Here is a 19,282-nt window from a genome sequence, read left to right on the forward strand (position 1 = left end):
CTATAATCTGAACTTATACCTACTGTTGACATCACCGCCAACACGAAGAAACAGTGAACAAGCAACATATCCCGCTCCGTGCGTCGGTGAAATTGTCGTTTCCTAAAATGAAATGAATGAAACTTCCCTTCAATTTCGGCCCGGACGCAACTGCAGACGATGCAACCATACGACGAAGTTGCATTCGTCAGCAGTTGCGAGATGGCTTCGTCCGCATTTTTGTGATAATAGAACTTGAAACAATGATCGACTGCATTTGTGAAATTGCAATAGATTTCATGTAATTTGCTATACAACATGTTGGAATATCCCAAGCAGGGCGTGGTATGAAAGTTTCAACGTGATTTGTTTTAGTCTACGAGTAACTAACTAATGCACGACGATAAAGTCTATCTTGCAATTACAATTGTATTGCTATTAGATTTTCAATGATTATACTTCATAAAATTCCTTGAATTAGGCCTACGTACATGACACCTACATGACTATACATTATGATTACATAATTATGTTCTCCTGCTTGTAAATGCTTTCAGATTCAAAGTAAATTGGGACGGCGGTTAATTGGCATAGAGGAGATATGATCGTATGGGCGAAAATATCAGCATGTACTGAAATACCAATTCGTTACAGGGTAGGCTACTAAACTCAGCGCCGTAATGAAAAAATTAAACAAACTTTTCCGCAGTACATTCACACAATGCACGCCTATAGCGCTCGAGTTTTTGAGATATCATAACATTCAAACTATAGTAAAATTGCGTTAGGCCTACAATGAAACAATAACAAGCACCGAGGTATATGAAGTGGTGGAGATATTAATCAAACATCCGAACACATACTTGGCGCAGGCGCTGGAAGAGGTAGCCTACCTTCAGAAGAACGTATAGGTATCAATAGATGTGATCTTCGCATAGTGCTGTCCAGGTCTACGGCAGTTGAATTGAGTGTGAAAAGTTACGGTAGGAATAAAGCGCTATACTTATAGCAGCGCCTATAGGTAATCAAATGATATAATATTCCAATAAAATCACTATCGCGTAAGCGGTGTTTACGAAAAGCCTGGAGGTGGGCCGTGCTATAAGTCGACAGTTACGGACAATAATGAAGAATATCGGCCTGCTGTAAATGACCATAGTAGTGGCGAATATTGATTGGACTCAACCTGGTACATTTTCAGGAGAGGTCAACAATATTACAAGCAAGAAATCGAGTGACAACATATTGCGCGAAGCATGCAGCAAATTTTTACTTTAGATAAATCTACCGCAAAATATTCTACTTTATTGTAATGTACGAAGATCTACCAAAAATGTGACTGGCCCATGGATCTGCCAATGTGTCGGAACTGATCTTTTACTCAACAACATCCCAACTGTTGCGGCCAGCCTAGCCAAACTTTCGGTTGGCCTTGCAAGTTCACAATCTGGGCAATCCATTTTTGACAATATAACTAATTTCGGAAATTATCTCGCGGACCACTCAAAACCTTCTCGCTTGACACGGGTTGGCCGACCCTGATCCAGGATAACAGGTGGGCCACATAACATTTTTAGACCGGAAAATGGGCCACGGCCTAAAAAGGTTGAGAACCCCTGGCATAGGACCATACCTTCCGAACATCATCAATACAAACAACGAAATATCTGTCTATATTGATTCTCGAGGAAACCACCGCGAGAGCTCTGAAATATTGTATTAGTGCTTTTTGCGAAATGCTTATAAATAGCGCAGTGCACATAATTGCAGGGGTGTAGGTACTTACTACTTAGATACAGGTAGGGTTTCTCGGGGGCGTCGAGTTTGACAACCACCGTGCCATCACGCGTGGGCAAACTTTCCATTGCGCGGGCCACATTCAACATCTGAATACCTTCGCGGGCTGTATTATGGTATAATCGAAATTATAAGCCACGACGCACACTTTTATTTGATTATATAGTATCTATATGGTAACCGAAGACAATACACAAACAATTTAAACATTGATTTGATAAGTGGAAGCCTCAGAAAAATTAACGAGATTTCGTAAGCTGACTATTTTCAATCAATTGGACAAAATTGGGACGAAAACAGGCCGTGCCCATTCTTAGGATAGGGTGGAAATTTGAATATGGGAGCAGCGATCGGCTCATAGATATATACAGATTCCGCGTTTGGTCAACTTCAGAACGCAAAATGCAGGCATCACCAAAACCAGCTTATCATCTTTAAATACGTTTCAGTAAAAGGCTTACCAGGTTAAACTTGCCTCTTCACGTACTTTTGGGAGGACGAGAAACACGACAAAATCTACTGTTGGCTCAAACATTTGAACAATTCGGTTAATATATTTTACACCTCATAATTTGAAAAATTGTGCCTGTAATTAGGATGGTCGGAATCAAATGGTATTTAAAATTGCAGCAACAAAACTTTTCGCTTTTTATATTGATTTGGGCATCTCATTATGAATGAATTGAGACCGAAGTTGTGAATGAATTGAACTTAACTGCGCATTGAGAACGAATCTACAACAAATCAAACTCACATCAAGTCATTTCCGTTTTGATTTTCTTGGATGTTTAGCAACCGAAACGTTTCCAAATACGTTGTCCTCGAAGACGGGCTATCGCGACGGCAATAAAATATTTATCAAGATGCCTCCGCGGGCCGCACAAAATCTTGTCACGGCCGCATGCGGCCCGCGGGCTGTAGTTTTCCCACCCCTGTCCTATTATGGTTATCCGGTAATCTAGAGCCCAGATTAGTACGTAGCATTACAAATACGTTGCAGCCTTGTTCATCCTTATTTCAACAAGCCATAAAGGTGGCCAATCTACAGTCGTTGCATGCAAGCCGTTACACAATAATTATGCGGCCCTTAACAGATAATAAATTAGCGTGTGTTGGCGACCGTCAATATGCAATTTTAATTACCGAATTGGTTCCCAAATTTTAGAGAGATTATAAACTTCAAAACTTTATTCACGCTGGCCGCGATTCAGGATGACTTGGATTTTTCGTTTTTATTATAATTTTGTAACCTGAGTCCCACTAATGCGAACCGTAGAGAAAATGATGTACCGCATAAAGAGATATCGAGTCGGAATCTCGCACGTTTGACTGATTCCAATATATATTTCGAGGTCGACTATGGCCCAGGGGTGGCCAACCTGCGGCCGTAGAAGGAAATTTGTGCGGCCGTGGACAGTGGACACGTTGTTCAATTAATATGTGTTGGCGGCCGTCGACATGCAATTTGAACTTACGAATTGACTACCGATTTCTTGGGAGATTTCAATTAATCTTTTCAATTAATTTTTTCGCGCTGCGCGCGTCTCAATGTGTCATCGCTTTTCGATTATAATATAATACATGATAGCACCCTTTGCAATCACAGCAACAAAGTACTGATTCGAACAACAGAAGAAATGATGCGCTCCATATAGAAATACCAACTCGGAATCGTGTGCTCCTCACTCCTGACGGGAGATCAAGAAATAACAGCATGTAACAAAGTGACTATTAATAATTAGCCCATCCGAAGATGCACCATCATTCATAACTTGCCCTAAATTTTCGAAAACACCCCCTCCATTACCTTTACCCGTGAATCTGATCACATGGGTCGAGAAAGGATGAATGTTTCGTATAGTAATATGTAAAACTACTAATATTAATGACGAAACTCATCAGTGAGTCTGAAAATTTTTTCGCGGATGGCGCAACTATCAACAATCTCATATCGTGACCAACTGACCATGCAGTGACCACTAGCGATTTGGGTGCGTATATTAAGCCCATATGCTTGAATATATTAATCCGCACTTCATCAGAAATTGCCACAGACACTTTAACATGGGTATTAGGCGTCTAGCTAGTTCATTACGACTATATGCCAAGGAATGCGGCCGTATGCTGTAGTCGAAATGTGGCCATGAATAGCAAAAAGGTTGGCCAATGGCCACCCCTCGTTCACTATGCCCACAATCTTGGTGGGAGGTCAAAAAACAACTATATGGAGCAGAGTGATTAATAAAACCCGGAAGATCCATCACCATTCATTTTATACTCAAAATTTTCGAAGATACCCCTTCCATCAGCTCTATCGGTTAATCTGATCACTTGAGCTAGGAATGTATAAATAAGTGACAGCAATATATGAAACAACCAATGTTATCAACGAAATTAATTTTCCGGATGAAAAAAATTTTCGCGCAAAGCGCGATCACAAATGCAATCCAGTTACTTTTTCATAACATTTATACTCACGATTTCGGTGATGAGATAGTAAGCCTGCGGAGTGTTCTGTCCAAGAAATCAGTGCGAAGTTCCCAGTAGCCAATTTAACGTGAGTATCAGTGATGAGCATCGGAGCGGAGTCGGAGTGGATTCGGAGCGGAGTTTTGCCGATTTTGTGACATTCGGAGCGGAGTCGGAGCTTACTACAGATATTTTTTCGGAGAAATTCGGAGAGTAAACAACACTATGAGGCCAACCATATTATCAATGTACCATGTTGTACCATGTGTACCATGTACCATGCTTGCCACTGTTTCGGATACTTGACGAGATTCACCGGAGTATCTTCGGAGTCTGGGATTGAGCTCTTCGGAGTCGGAGGGAGTTTTCCTCAGACACTAAAGTTGTCGGAGGGATTCGGAGTTTCGTAAAGCACTATCCGCTCATCACTAGTATATGACGTCCATGACGACTCGTCGCCGGAACATGGCCGCATGCTATTTATGTAATCGAAGCACGGCAGTGAATACCAAGAAGGCTGAACAGTGAACACCCCTGGATTAGGCTTACTAGACGGAATCAGTGAGTCATGGAGTCAGGGGTGTACGAGTTTCGATGTTGAATGTTGAAAGGGTGTAGGCCAGGGGCGGGCAACTTCTCCGGTCGGCGTGGCCGGATACATGATATTCAAGTACTTGGCGGGCCGGATGGCTAAATTGATACATTATTCACCCATTTATCGACATCCACATATACATTGAATAAATTGTATTTAATGAATGTATTTCAACGAAGGCAATGTAACTTTAAAGCCATTTCTCGCCAATAATGACGAAGACAATGTGAATTTGAGAACAGTATTGTCATACATGGGCCGCCATGTCTGCTCCTCTCTGATCAATCAACCCACTGTGCAATAATCAATGAAGATTTCAAGGCGTTCGATAAGCCCGGATCCCCAAATTGACCAAATATCAATTCATTAGGGTTTAGTAGGTGACGAGATAGCGTGGTTGTTCAACTGTGTGGGCTATTTTATCTCGATATTGAATTCATGCGGCCCGCGGCCTTGGAATTTGACAGTGGCCCGCGACCCGTTTTGAGCTGACGACCCCTGGCATAAGAAGTGTCATACAAAAGGCTAGAAGTGTGCCGTGCAAAAAGTCTACGCTTACAGAATCAAAAATAAGAAATATCGGCGTGGTGCAAATGATCATTGTAGTCGACAAGCACCATGATTACCACAAATGACATTAGGGTTGAGTACATCGTAAATGCCAATAATGAAAGTCTTCTCGCTTCGACGAACTTACGCGTAAGCTCCACCCTCGCTCGCTGCGCATGCATGTGTATATAACATACAGTCACTAAAATTTGATGCATGTAAGCAAGTAGTGTGGAATCTCGGAAGACTGGGGCCGAAGGCCACATTGTCATGTAAGACGGAAAACTGTCCGCGGGCCGGACAAAATCCCTTCGCGGGCCGTATGTTGCCCGCCCCTGGTGTAGGCCTACTACGACGAAAAAGGTTGAAGAGCACTGCAATAGAAGACATATAGATAAGTTTGTACATTAGTCTTTATGATTGTCCACTAGTCTTTATTATTATATTATTCACTGGTTAATCCTCAGACAAACACTTTTATCTGGGATAATCTGACAGGCATGTTTGATCGAAAAATAAACTGCCAAATCATGAAATTCAGGGTATATTCGAACGTGCTAATAACCAACTGCTGTCCAACTTTATTTCTCCGAGTGTCCCTGCTGGAAGTAAATATACTTAGCTAACAACATGATATATTAGTCGGATCAACACCTGGTCTATAATCCGCGGCTGCAACACCAACGGGTTGCAAGTACGACTGCGATTCCGACCGAGGTCGACGTCAGAAGTCCTATACCTAGGTGTTGGAGGTTTGTCTAGGCTCCTCCTCGTCACCTCATCCGAGTAAGCGGTGTCTTACAAAAAGAGTAGAAGTGGGCCGTGCTATAAGTCGGCAGTTACCAAATAAAAATGAAGAATATCGGCCTGGTGTAAATGACCATAGTAGTCGACAAACACCATGAATACCCCGGAACCAACAAAAACCTGGTCTATCAATGTGCCTTTGCATACTAATATACAGTTGCTTGTAATTTATTGATACACGGCGAATTTATTGGAGTGGCACAGGTATTCAAGTCTTAAATCGTTAAAAATTGTAAGACAGAGTGCGAATGAGTTGCCGTATCAACATGAATTTTTGTGACCTGTAAGTTAGTATTCAATGAAGCTTCATCGCATCACATCGAGGCCTCGAATTTTAGTAGTGAAACAGTCTCTCAAGACTCTGCCGTTACAATAACAGCGAAATCCATCGACAATATGAGCTGAAGTACATGCATTTTACGACATTATGATCTTATTAATCCAATAATTGATTTTTGAGAGTAAAATTGATCGGGCAGGCATGATGTTGGTACAGCTTGAGACTCATAACATGTATATTGCATAGTAGAGAGCCGCTATTTTCCCTTTAAGCTGCGTACAAAAAATCAAAAGTGACTACCATATTTTTAGTCGTTACGCACTGTTGTCCAAGGGACCGCGCAGAGAGTTGGAGAGTGCGCGCAGACTCGTGAAAAATTAACGAACATTGAGAGAGGTAGTATGAATTTACATGTCGAGTGATCACTAGCATATATACTGGTGTGGGTATCAGAGTTGGATAAATTGTAATTTGTAATTGAGCTGAATGTAATTCATTACATTTTTCATGTAATTGTAATTGTAATTTGATCAAAATTTTGCTCAAATACAATCTCAATTACATTTTCATGGAAACCTGACAATCTCAACATAAATAATAATTTAATCAATAATTTATTCGTCGCACCAGTGAAAATCCGGTACGAACCAGGATGACGACGAGGGGCTTTAAGGCCTTAGTAAACAGTCACCACATGTAATAGTTAGCCTATTTACATAGGTGTTCTATGCGTGCTGCGTTATACTTCAGTAGCAACAGAAAACTTTGTGAAGTACAATATAGGCTAAACCAGTGGTTTTCAAACTGGGGGGTCCCCCTCCCCCTTGGGCGGCGCGAAAGCATCTGAACGGGGCGCGAAGCTCCAGTGAACTGAAATCTTTTCCGGGCTTGGCCCGATTCATCTCCGTTTTATGGGTATTGCTCGGTGTATAGTCTGAATTTCGTATTGGAGAATTCTCTCATCAACAGTCATAACCTTCCATACCATCAAACTATACATAGGGATTGCTAGCTTTATGGTTTCATTGTGTGCTATGACGATAAGGGGGGGGGGGGGAGCACGAAATATTCACTGTCATAAAGGGGGGCGTGTCTAAAAAAGTTAGAGAACCAGCGGGCTAAACTAAATCTTAATATTTTAAAAATGAATGAACAGCAAATAAACTCTTCTGAAACCTGTGCTGAACCATTTCCTAAACCACGGTCAAAGTTTTTTTTAATCTCTGACCAGTACCGAGGCTTGTTGCATCAATAGCAAAAAAATTCAAGTTTCCAATCAAGGCTTCATCAAACTTGATAACGCATTTGGTCTTGGTCAAATTTACTTTGGCCAGAAACTTTTCGCACCCTAATGTTCATCAACTTCAATCTAACAGATTCCGAGCAAGTGAAAATGTAAATGCGAACCAAAATATTGTAATTCTTAGTTATCAGGAGGTTCTTTCCTTTTGCATTTATTTTAATTTTACGCACCTTATCGGTATCATCCTTATCGCTCACGCCTTACCAATTACATTTCATTATCCTGACTCAGCTCTACATTTCCTTGACTGTCCTGTAGCCTATTCCCTGTTAGTCGCTCAAACCTTTGGTTCTTAACAGTCGCTTGAAACATTTTTCTGTGCTTGTAGTTTTCAGTACTCATGATTAGGAATAGTTCGAATACGTTCGAGTTTTTTAATTAAAGGGGATTCTACATATCAGGAATGAAACATGAATAGCTTGAGATTGTTGCTAATTACGTCGCTACGGTTGTCAAAGAACACCTCTTTATTGAATCAATTACCTGTTTAATAGTAATTGTAATTGTAATTATAATTGTAATAATTACATATTTAACAGTAATTGTAATTGTAATTGTAATTTGATATTTTTAGCTTCGAGTAATTGTAATTGTTATTGTAATTGAATTAAAATATTGTAATTGATCCAACTCTGGTGGGTATACATCTAATATAAGATATAACGATTTACGGACGTCGTGAATTCTGTGTTTATTCACAATGGTTGATACTGGTACGGTAGTATAGGCGGGAATGTGATGTATCTTCAGACGGTAATCAGTCGCAACTCGACTCAATCTTCAGGTCGATATTTTGAATCTTATTGCATGTTGTAAATGTCGTTTACAACAACTTCAGCGACTTCCTGATCGGCCGAGGTATTGCTCGCGCGTTTGCAAGAATTCACCGACTTCTTTCTTCGATACCTTGATAGAAAATATAAAAGAATCGTGTATGAATCTTGAGCTTGAAGGAAGATAATTACTGATAATGCTGTAGGCTTCGCCACTAAATCACGATGGCCCACCTGTAATTAGTACTTATTCCGTCTATAGGAGCAGGTTTTGTCTACTTGTGTTTCTCCAGTTGCTATCTTGCTTTGCAGCACTTTTACTACGGCATTCATTCAAGCCAAGCTACAAGGACATACTAGCAAAATTTCTAGAAGTGAAATCGTCATGACAACCGCGCTGCCCATCGCCTGTGCGTACAACTAGGGTTGCATTTAAAACAAAAATCTATTCAAAACGAACATGTTTATAACAAGGCCCGTGTATAAAACATGTTTTTTGTTTTTTTATAAAGCCACGACGTCACGATTATTCAATTTTGTCGTCATAGTCGATTGGCATTGACAATTGAAAATACAGGGTAAATATAGCTCATTTGACGAAATAGGTTTCCAAACCCTGTCATATGCGGATTAAAAATATTCTTAATCAGGACTACATCGTCATGTAGCATTTTTACGGTCGGCGGTCATCATCATAGGAACATTCATTCTGTACCAATGATCTATATCAATATGTACTAGAGTGATGAGAGTCCAACCACTCCATGTATTATACGTCAGTTATATCGGGGTAAATCGTCCATAGGCACATACGACATGTTTTTGGGAGAAAGTATTTACACAATTATTTTTTTTACAAAGGCCTTTGTTTTAAATGCTACCCTGTATACAACAGACTTTGACAACTGCATAATAACAGATGTCTAATTAGACCGAAATGGCGGAAATCTATTTCTAATCTAATTTGTGAAATGTTTCTTCGCTCTAATTTTAATCCTAATCTAATTTGTGAAATGTGTCTATGCCAATTTCAGGTTTTCCTGAAAATGCTACAGGAGAACTGAACAGCGCGAAACAAGACCGGTTGTTGAACAGACATTTACCATTCTCATGCTTATAAGAATGGTCTCTGATTTGATGTGAACTGAACTCGATTCAATATCCATGTTTTTGCGAGCTCTGTAACTTAATTCGGATAGAACTGTCTAGCTTCAATTCTATTTCTAATCATGTTTAGAAAAAAAACTGTTGCTGTAATTCGAATTCTAGTGTCAATTGTAACGAACTGTGCAACTATAATTCAAATTATAATCTAGTTTGGAAAAGCTGGAAATTTTCTTGTTGTCAAACTCTGCTTCACAACGATAATAGAAGACATTTTGCAGTACAGAGCCGCTATTAGCGTTATATATAGTCTTCATTATATTCGCCAAATGCAGCTTGAAATTTCCTAAGCTTCCATAGCCAAGTGGCTGGGATTTCTCCTATCAGTTTTATGTACCGCAATTGCAAATCGTACGTATAGTTATTTCGAAGCAGGCCAAAACTAATTCAATAAAAGTACATAATCGGATGAATCATTTCAAATAGTCGTTTGTGGCGGCAACCTGAACCATAATTATCAATTATTGAATATTATATTCATATTGAAATGAGCCCGAATATTTTCGACGGACACTCGTCAAGTTTATCAGCCGGAAATATTCGGGTTCATTTCAATATGAAAATACTATTCAGTTGTATATTGGTTGTATATACTCCAAGAAGCTCTTCAAATTATCAATAACTATCGCAATTTCAGGAGCACTCTCCGCGACTACAACAGCACAACTCAGGGTAATTGGTGTGCAGCAAATTTTGAAATGTAAAAAAGTTACCTCAACAACACAACGAGTACGATAACAATTACGATCGCTCCCAACACGATTGGTAAAATGATCTTCCAGTGGTCCTGCTGTATCCTCGTACTTTCATCGGTTATGTATTCCGTGGGTGACTTATTTGTAGGACTTAGGAAATGAGATGTGGTCAAGCTCTGTGACGTCGCTGCTTGCGTTTTAGTGTCATCTTGAAAGGACAATCGGTGCTGGTGTGATCCATTCAAGAGAACAATGTAGGCCTATACTGGCATAGGATATAATATAAACAATTAATCCCATTTCATGCAAAAATGTTTGTATGGTGTATATAGGCGCAGTGATTCTAAGCCAGTGGTTCCCAACCTTTTTCCACCCACGTACCATTTCGAGGTTTGATGCAGTGCTCGCGTACCACCTACATGAATTCTACCATTTATGACGTCATAATCACGTATTTGACCTATTAGACGTGTAATAACAAAAACTAGACATTATCAGCCAAGGGTGATGGGATGCATGGAATTGTTTTTTCACCACCAGTCACAAGAAAAACAACATAATGAAAGAACAACATACAACAAAAGTCAATTTATTTAATGCGATGGCTGTATTTGTTTGTTCCGCTGGCTGTTCGATGCGTGGCATATACGTTGGCTAACAGCGCATCGAAAGTCATGCGTGGGCGAAACAAGTCGGTTTCGTTTCTTCGACTTGATAGACATCAGGGATGAAAATACTTGCTCGCACTCCCACATGGAAGGGAAAATTAGCAGCTGGGGAATAGTGCGAGAAGCTAGCATCGAGTTCGAGGAGGCCATGCAAAGCCAGACGTTTATTGGAGAACAATCTTTGTTTCTTCTTTGCTGTCCGGTCATCCTGGATATCTATGATCCCCTCTTTCTCCCAGTACCGACTTGTAGGTCGGCCGGATCAACAGAGAATGGATCGCTCATGTAGGCACACATGACATCCGCAAAGTAATGCCTCAACTCAGCATTGAACAGTGAGAGGGGATCAATGATTTCACCGGAAACTACTCGCGTACCACCTGGAATACCTTCGCGTACCACTAGTGGTACGCGTGCCACAGGTTGGGAACCACTGTTCTAAGCATATGTGAGATTGTGTGCTCTCAATGATGCCCAAGAATTGATGACCAAGTCTCTGTGGCATTTGTTGGTAGATCGGCTGGTACGTAAGAAGGTCTTTTACACTACTTAGACGATGGATATCTACATCTAGTTCTAGATATGACTATAGCCACCGATATCAAATTACAGTATTTGAAAACTGAAATGCTTTAATTGTTTTATCACGCAATGGGTGTGATTGGTGCAATTGGTTTCTCCTTTTATTCTACCGACCTGCTGTGTTGATGGATTTTCTGTTCTTCGCCTCCTCTGTAGCTATTGCTTGCGTCGGCTTTGAAGTCATAGAGTCCTCCGTTGACCGATCTTCTTTTTTTTCTTTTTCTTCTCCTCCTTTTTCTTCTCCTCCTCCTTCTCCTCCTCCTTCTTCTTCGTCTCCTTCTTCTTCTCCTCCTTCTCCTCCTCCTACTTCTTCTCCTTCTCGTTCTTCTTCTTCTTCTCCTCCTTCTCCTCCTCCCACTCCTTCTCCTTCTCGTTCTTCTTCTTCTTCTTCTTCTGAGAACGAATGGCAGAGCCAACTCACGCCATATCCAAAATCCTGTCTAGCTGCTGGTATTTTGCATGTAATTAACTCATGTTTAGTTAACTCTGATCGTAGCCATACGGGGTGGTTAGTATGAGGGGCTGGGCACAAGCATTCGAGTAGTCCAATCTGAAACGGGTATTTCTAATGATTCGAGTATTGAGGGATGATTTTTTCGAGTAATGAGACTATACACGCCTTGCCACTAGAGTTAATTAATCGTCGAGAATTATAGCTGCGATACTATTTTCCACTGTGGAATGTTGTAAGCCTCGATTCATCGAAAACCAAGCTATACATGTTAATGGAAGTGACACAGATGTGCAGTTGTGATCAAGTCGCAACATTGTCACAAAGTGTTATGAAATAGCTATGGCTGAAAAGTGCCAAATAATCTTTATGATGTAGAACTGGTATCATATCCTTTGTGGACGCGTAAAAAGTACGTAAATTAAACTTTCCACGTCATTCATGCTGTGGATACTTGGATAGATTCAACTCGAAGCCTAATACTATTTTCATAATCGAATTGCTCCGGTACTCGAGATTGTCCAGCCCTAGACAGTCTTGAAGTCTTCAAGATGTTCTTTGCATTTTGGAGGTTTTCATCAGCGACGGATTATTATTTGCGACAAGCTCCATAACCAACTTTTTCTAACCTATATACTTGAGTACCTTACGTTTTCATAGTGTTGACGTGTCTTGAAAATCGCTTCTACTGGTGTAAGAACTAAGAATGGACGGCATATCGCGACCATTCACGAAATTAGCCTAGGCGGCTAGGCCTATCTTATTCGCGTCAATCGATAAAGGTCTTGACGAAAAGTTCGAAGCGCAAAATAGAGAATTTCGATCATACCTGCATTACATTGGCCATTAAAGCAAAATTCAAATGTCAGATTAACACTACAGCTGCAATTCCCGACATTTTGAATGTAAACCTTGAATTGTGTACCGTCGAATCGTTGAAAAACACATTTCCCGAATTTCGTAAAGTAATCTCGAAAGTAAGAGGCTGTACCGTTACCTGAAATCAAAATAGGAAGTCTTGCAATACAGCTCACGCGGTAGATATTGAATCAAACACATGGAAAATTTATATATTGGGAACAACCGTATCCCGTCGATGTTCCGGGGCCGAAAGCACCTGTTCTGCATGTTTCTGAGTCATTTGATTGGATTATATATTGAATTATCACTGCCGAATCGGATGTCGTGTAGAAATTGATATAGAGACCATATAGTGATTCTCAACCTTTTTGGCCTTGCGGATCGGTATAACATCAAAATAAATGTGGCGGACCGGTGAACCTTCAATAATCAAACAAATGTATGCAACTAAACAGTAAAATTGGAAATGCTGTCTTCGGATATTAGACGTGTTTTTGTTCTATAGAAGTTTCTGCGAGGCGAAGTGCTGCTAAAAACCACTAACTTGAGTTAAATTGTTTGGTTTCGTTTGGAAGAAATGCAAGTTTGCTGTTTGCTGGTCTCTATATTGCCAAATGTCGCTAAATTGCACCGTAGAAAGTTAGCGACCTTTGTTTGAACGTATTCTTATTTCTTTCACATTTACGACCTACGACAAGAACAAAGCAGACCATGAACTCTATATTATAGTACCATGCATGCGTTTTAAATTTTCAAATCGAGTATAAATTTTATGTTTCATTTCTCTAATTAATGGACAAGGGTAAGGGTCTAACATCACGGATTTTAGGATTGAGATGTAAAAGTCTCTAATGTATTCGGCGGGCCGTCAAGAAACCTGCCACGGACAGGCGACTGAGAACCACAGTTTTACACTGTACGACAGACAGACAGAGCGGATTTGAACGCCTTGAGTCACACATGGCATTGAATTTGTCAATACTTGGATCAGGCAAAGTGAAAAACACCAATGAACTGCTGTGCGAAGCATGTGGTATTGAGGAAACCGTAGAGCATTATCTCATGAATTGTAGAAAATACTTCTATCAAAGAGAATGCTTACGACGCCATGCAGAGTCGAAGAATGTAAATTTCGACATGCGAACCCTACTGACTGATCCACAAGTACTGCGATATGTTGTTGAATATGTTAGATCGACTCGAGGAATATTGTAAAACCTTTTTATGTGCACATGTGTACCTATCTCAGTTATATATTATGAACTTTCTGTAGCGTTTAACTTGTTTCTGTCCGTGGCGCAAAAAGCCTTCAGTTGTGATAAGCGCCACTCATGCCAATGTTTTTACCTATAATAATAATAATACTGCAAACTCATTGCACAGGAAGACAAACAGCGCAAAACAAAATCTCTGAGCTATCGTCACGACAAGTACGCCAGAGAAGTCAACTTGGAAACAGCTAACCTGTACACTGCAGAAAACACTGTTGCTAAACCCACAACAATAGCAAAAGCAGCACGAGTCCGATACAAAAATGCAACGTTGAAAATGAGAGAAACGATATGGGAGTCGATGCCTCTTCATGGACAGCACTAGAAGTTAACTTCACAGCCCCATGTAGACGAGCTTTCATGGACCTGGCTATCCAGCTCTGGCCTGAAACCGGCAAGCGAAGGATTCATTTTCGCAGCACAAGACCAATCGCTTCCTACAAAATACTATCGCAAAAGAATTCTGAAGCAAAACACGGACGGCAAATTCAGAATGTGCCACAACCAAAATGAAACTGTAGCACATCTCATGTCCGGCTGTGGTGCACTTGCAGCTACCGAATACACATGGAGACACAATAGGATTGGTCACTACATTCATCTTGAATTATGCAAACATTTTAACATCACCACTTCGACAAAAAATTGGTACGATTACAGCCCAGCACCAGTGACAGAAAACGAACAAGTAAAAATTCTGTGGGATGTACCAGTTATAACTGACCGCGAAGTCAGGAGCAACCGCCCGGATATAATCGTCAAACTAAAAAAGAAAAGAGAATGCTTATTCATTGAACTGGCTGTCCCAGCTGATAACAACCTACTGCAAAAAGAATCAGAAAAATACTCCAAATACGCAGACCTCAAAATGGAATGTGAGAAAATGTGGCGATGCAAAATAAACATTGTACCGATAGTCATTGGTGCTACAGGGGTCGTGAGCAAAAAACTCATGAGACATATCCAACAAATTCCGGGTAACGTTCGATTCGACATGATCCAAAAGATCACATTATTGGGCACTGTGCACATTCTTCGGAAGGCCTTGAATGCACCACTGGACTAAAATTACGCTTGTGAATCACAGCATAATTTCTGTAATTTCGATTCTTCATCTTCAATCATCTCTACCTCTGCTCTGTAACCCTTGCCAATTCTTCATCTGCTGCAATTCTGTAATCTGACTTCTCCGTGTATTGCATAGGAATAACAATTTGAATGTATTACTGAAATTTTAAAAATTTACTCCAATCTCGCCATTTTCCTTTGGGGGCAGGTTGCTCCCCGGATTATGTGTGTATCTACCAGTTTTACTGTGAATAAAGAATATAAATAATAATAATAACCAATGAACGTTATAACATTCATGTTCTGGGCACAATTGACCAAATAGGCGATAAGTGCCAAATACTGTTTAACAAAAAGAAAACAAAAACTTGGATCGGAAAGTGACACACTTTCAAGTGATCAGCCGCGATGCCATGTGGCATATTGGTATGTATTGAGCTCACGATTGAATGAATGTATCAGCGCGATATGATATATTAAATAGAGTGAAGCAGATGTGGGAGCCAATTGTACATGACGTTGGATCTGATATGGATAAAGAAATAGTTTATTTCGGAATGCAATAAATACCGTAAAAACTGGTTCAGGACCCCAGCATGAACTGCAACCATGGCTATCAACGATCGATGTCCATAATTTATCGCTGAAATAAAAAATGAAGAACACAAAGAGAATAATACATAGCTAAAGAAAATAATAATAATATTAAGAATTAATTAATAATTAATTAATTACTTTAACTTAACCTAACTTCTGAACTGACGCATCACTGCTGTGAATGCCTGCGAAACGATCTGGATATATCGCACCTGGACGTACCCGCCGTGGGACCAAGCGGATGACCCCAGAGGACTCGTCAACTCCGACCACACAGGAACACCAAAGAGAAGATATTTCTCAACATGGCGCCTGTGCAACACCGAACTGTGGCTCACAAAACAGCTCTGCTGCAAAAGAAAAAAAGAAGAGACACAGATGGAGTAAAGAAGAGTATAAAGAAATAATGAGATGTTACTTCTTAGCCAAATTTGAAAACTCGGCAGGAGTAACCGAAGGAACTTTTCAAAAATGGAAAGAGAGAACGAACAACTCTCCAACCATGACTGCCAATACCCTGGCAACAATGAGACGTTGTGTAATAAAAAATAAAAAATTATCTGAACAAGAACTCGCAGAAATCGAGGGAGAAATGTGTAACAAAAACATAGAAAACTCTGAGGCAATGGAACTGCAATTCGGCCAAGATGACCTGAACCCACAACAATCACTTGATGACCCGAACATCGCAGAAGTAGAATTACAAAATACCACCGGGCACCCGAATGAATCAACAACACCTAACGATGGCGACATAGACACGGAATTAGAATTGGAGATCAAAAATCAAATCATCGACCGCATGAAATCCACATTGAATGTAAATGACAGAGTGCAGTTACCTGACTTACAAATTACAAAGAAACTGAAAACTGATATTGCAGTAGCGAACAAAATTTTGACAGAAACCATACTACCTGCAACTCTAAATGACAAACAAGGAGAAAGACCACAATGTCCCTTGACAACAATCAACAACCTCATTTACAGCACTGCGGCAGTTATCTCAGAAAGGCACTGCAAAATACCTAGAACTGTCAACAAAAAAAGGGGAAGGCATACGCCAGCTTGGCAACGCAGAATTGAAAACATAATCGCAAAACTAAGGTGTGACGTTGCGATACTCTCAGAACTAAAAAAAGGAAATGTTTCCCGCAAAGTAAAAAATAAAGTAAAAAGAATAGAACTGGAGCACCAAACCAAACTGATATAAAAAACGAGAAACACAATATCGCCAAAATTTGTTATTTGCTCGCAAACCTGGACAATTTTTTCGAATGATGAAACAAAAGTCAAAACAAAAAATTACCAGCAGCAAAATACCAGCCACTGCAGATGTGGAATCATTTTGGAAGAAAATATGGGAAACCAAAAAATTGCACAACTCAAATGCAAATTGGATACAAGACCTCCACACTGACCATCTACAAACACCAGAACAACAATGGTCAGAAATCACAAAACAAGAAATCAAGGAGGCCCTAAAGAGTTCACTGAACTGGAAAGCAGCTGGTCCTGACCAGATCAAAAACTTTTGGCTAAAAAAACTAACTGCAACACATAATTACCTAGCGGTGACCTACAATGAGCTTTTATCCTCAACCAGCTCGCACGAGATCCCAGCCTGGTTCACACAAGGGATCACCTATCTTATTCCAAAAAATGAAAACACCAGGGACCCCAAGAACTACAGGCCAATAACATGCCTGACAACCATGTACAAAACACTGACCAAAATCCTGGCAAAACGAAGCTACAAACACCTAGAAAATCTTCTACCGCCTGAGCAGAAAGGATGCAAGGAAGGCGCCCTTGGCTGTAAGGACCACCTGCTCCTTGACAAAACCATTCTTGAAAACTGCAAGAGGAGACACACTAACCTCAGCATGGCATGGATAGATTACAAAAAAGCTTTCGATTCAGTCCCTCACACGTGGATACTGAAAACAATGCGTATGTACAAAATGAATCCGATCATCATCAGATTTATTGAAAATTCAATGAAAAATTGGCATACAAAACTGTTGATCAAACATGACCAAGGTGAAACAGAAACCTGTACAATTCAGATATGCAATGGTATCTTCCAAGGCGACTCATTCTCACCACTTCTATTCTGCCTCAGCTTAGCTCCACTCAGTGAGTTGCTGAGAAAAAATGAAACAGGATACGTGATGAAAAAAGCAGCAAATTCTGAAGGTCAAAAGATTCATCACCTTTTGTTCATGGATGATCTGAACAGACATGGGGTAATCGCGATTAGTAATCGTAATCGATTACGACGATTACAGCATTTTCAAGTAATCGTAATCGCAATCGATTACATTCGAAAAAAATCCAAAGTAATCGTAATCGTAATCGACTACTTCACATATCTAATCGATTTCTTTGTGAAAGAACGATTACTTTTTATTTGTACAATGAATATGACATAACCGAACATTCGTGAACAAGGAAGAGATATTATACCAGGTTACTGATAGCCAGGCCGTGTTATTTTTGGCATATGCCAAAACTGCCAAAAATAACTTATTTTTGGCATTTTTCGATTTTTATTTTTGGCAGTTTTGGCATCGTCCTCTAAATAGATAGTTTCAGCCTCGAATTAGTCACAAAACGCTTTATTTGGGCTAGTTTGTCAAAAGACACCACTAAATGTGCAGCTCCCACGTATAATCAGTGCCAACAAACAATAATAAGAAGAAAAAACCTAACGATTTCATAGGTTAATAATATCAAACGAAACCACAAAATGTGCAGTATCCATCGGACTCGGTGCCAATAAGAAAGAAAAGCCTAACAAACACGCTGAACAGCTTACTGTTACAGCTGTTGAATAGACTTAAATCGTTTGCACTGTAACAGTGCTTCCAAACTCAGGTCAGCTAAGTTTCTCCTAAATTCATTTCTCGCCCAGCGAATCTGGGAAATATCAGCTTCAACAGTAGCCGTTGAGGGAAAGAATGTTGCCAGTCATCCACAAAAGGTTTTCAGAGCTTCAAAATCTTTGGAGGGCCGAACCGGCTTTCATGCATCATGAAGAGATCACTTCGCCAGTGCCATCGATCTCATCGCGGAAAGAATTTTCTTCCCGATCCTTTTTCAGGAGTTTCGTGTGTTGTCTCTCAACACATTCTATTTAGTAGCCCGACTATCATTTCTCCTTCAGTCTACCGATATATTTTCGGAGGACTTTGTCACTTCAGGTGGCTTTAATATTACCAACTCGCATGGAAGAGTCCTGGGAAGGTTAGCTTGTTTAAGAACATTGACGCAACAAGACTGTCTGGTAGGGACGGTGTGAACGTGAGGTTCAAGTTCGCGTTCTGTGTGTGAACCTCGGAAATTTTGAGGTTCGCGTTCACAACAGAAC

The 19,282-nt window shown here is 40.2% G+C and overlaps 3 protein-coding genes across 3 annotated transcripts in view; all 3 read right to left on the minus strand.

Annotated features, from left to right (window-relative positions):
* LOC145458997 (uncharacterized) overlaps positions 1-151 on the minus strand; it is a 49,171-nt gene extending 49,020 nt beyond the window's left edge. The window contains exon 1 of the mRNA XM_080337512.1: positions 20-151. Within this exon, the coding sequence (XP_080193638.1) occupies positions 20-68 (49 nt within the window). The 5' untranslated portion in view covers positions 69-151. The remainder of the gene's footprint in view (positions 1-19) is intronic.
* LOC145458993 (uncharacterized) overlaps positions 1-19,282 on the minus strand; it is a 190,242-nt gene that overhangs the window by 102,962 nt on the left and 67,998 nt on the right. The gene's annotated exons all lie outside the window — the stretch shown is intronic.
* On the minus strand, positions 8,361-12,058 carry LOC145458999 (uncharacterized). The gene is made up of 3 exons (XM_080337517.1): positions 11,776-12,058; positions 10,430-10,619; positions 8,361-8,685 (listed from the first exon to the last, which is right to left on the minus strand). The coding sequence occupies exons 1-3, from the start codon at positions 11,843-11,845 to the stop codon at positions 8,580-8,582; spliced, it is 366 nt and encodes a 121-aa protein (XP_080193643.1). The 5' UTR covers positions 11,846-12,058; the 3' UTR covers positions 8,361-8,579.

The sequence above is a fragment of the Botryllus schlosseri genome, chromosome 16, assembly GCF_051294905.1.
Source record: "Botryllus schlosseri isolate E-star chromosome 16, Bs_hap1, whole genome shotgun sequence".
In the NCBI taxonomy this organism is placed as follows: Eukaryota; Metazoa; Chordata; class Ascidiacea; order Stolidobranchia; family Styelidae; genus Botryllus; species Botryllus schlosseri.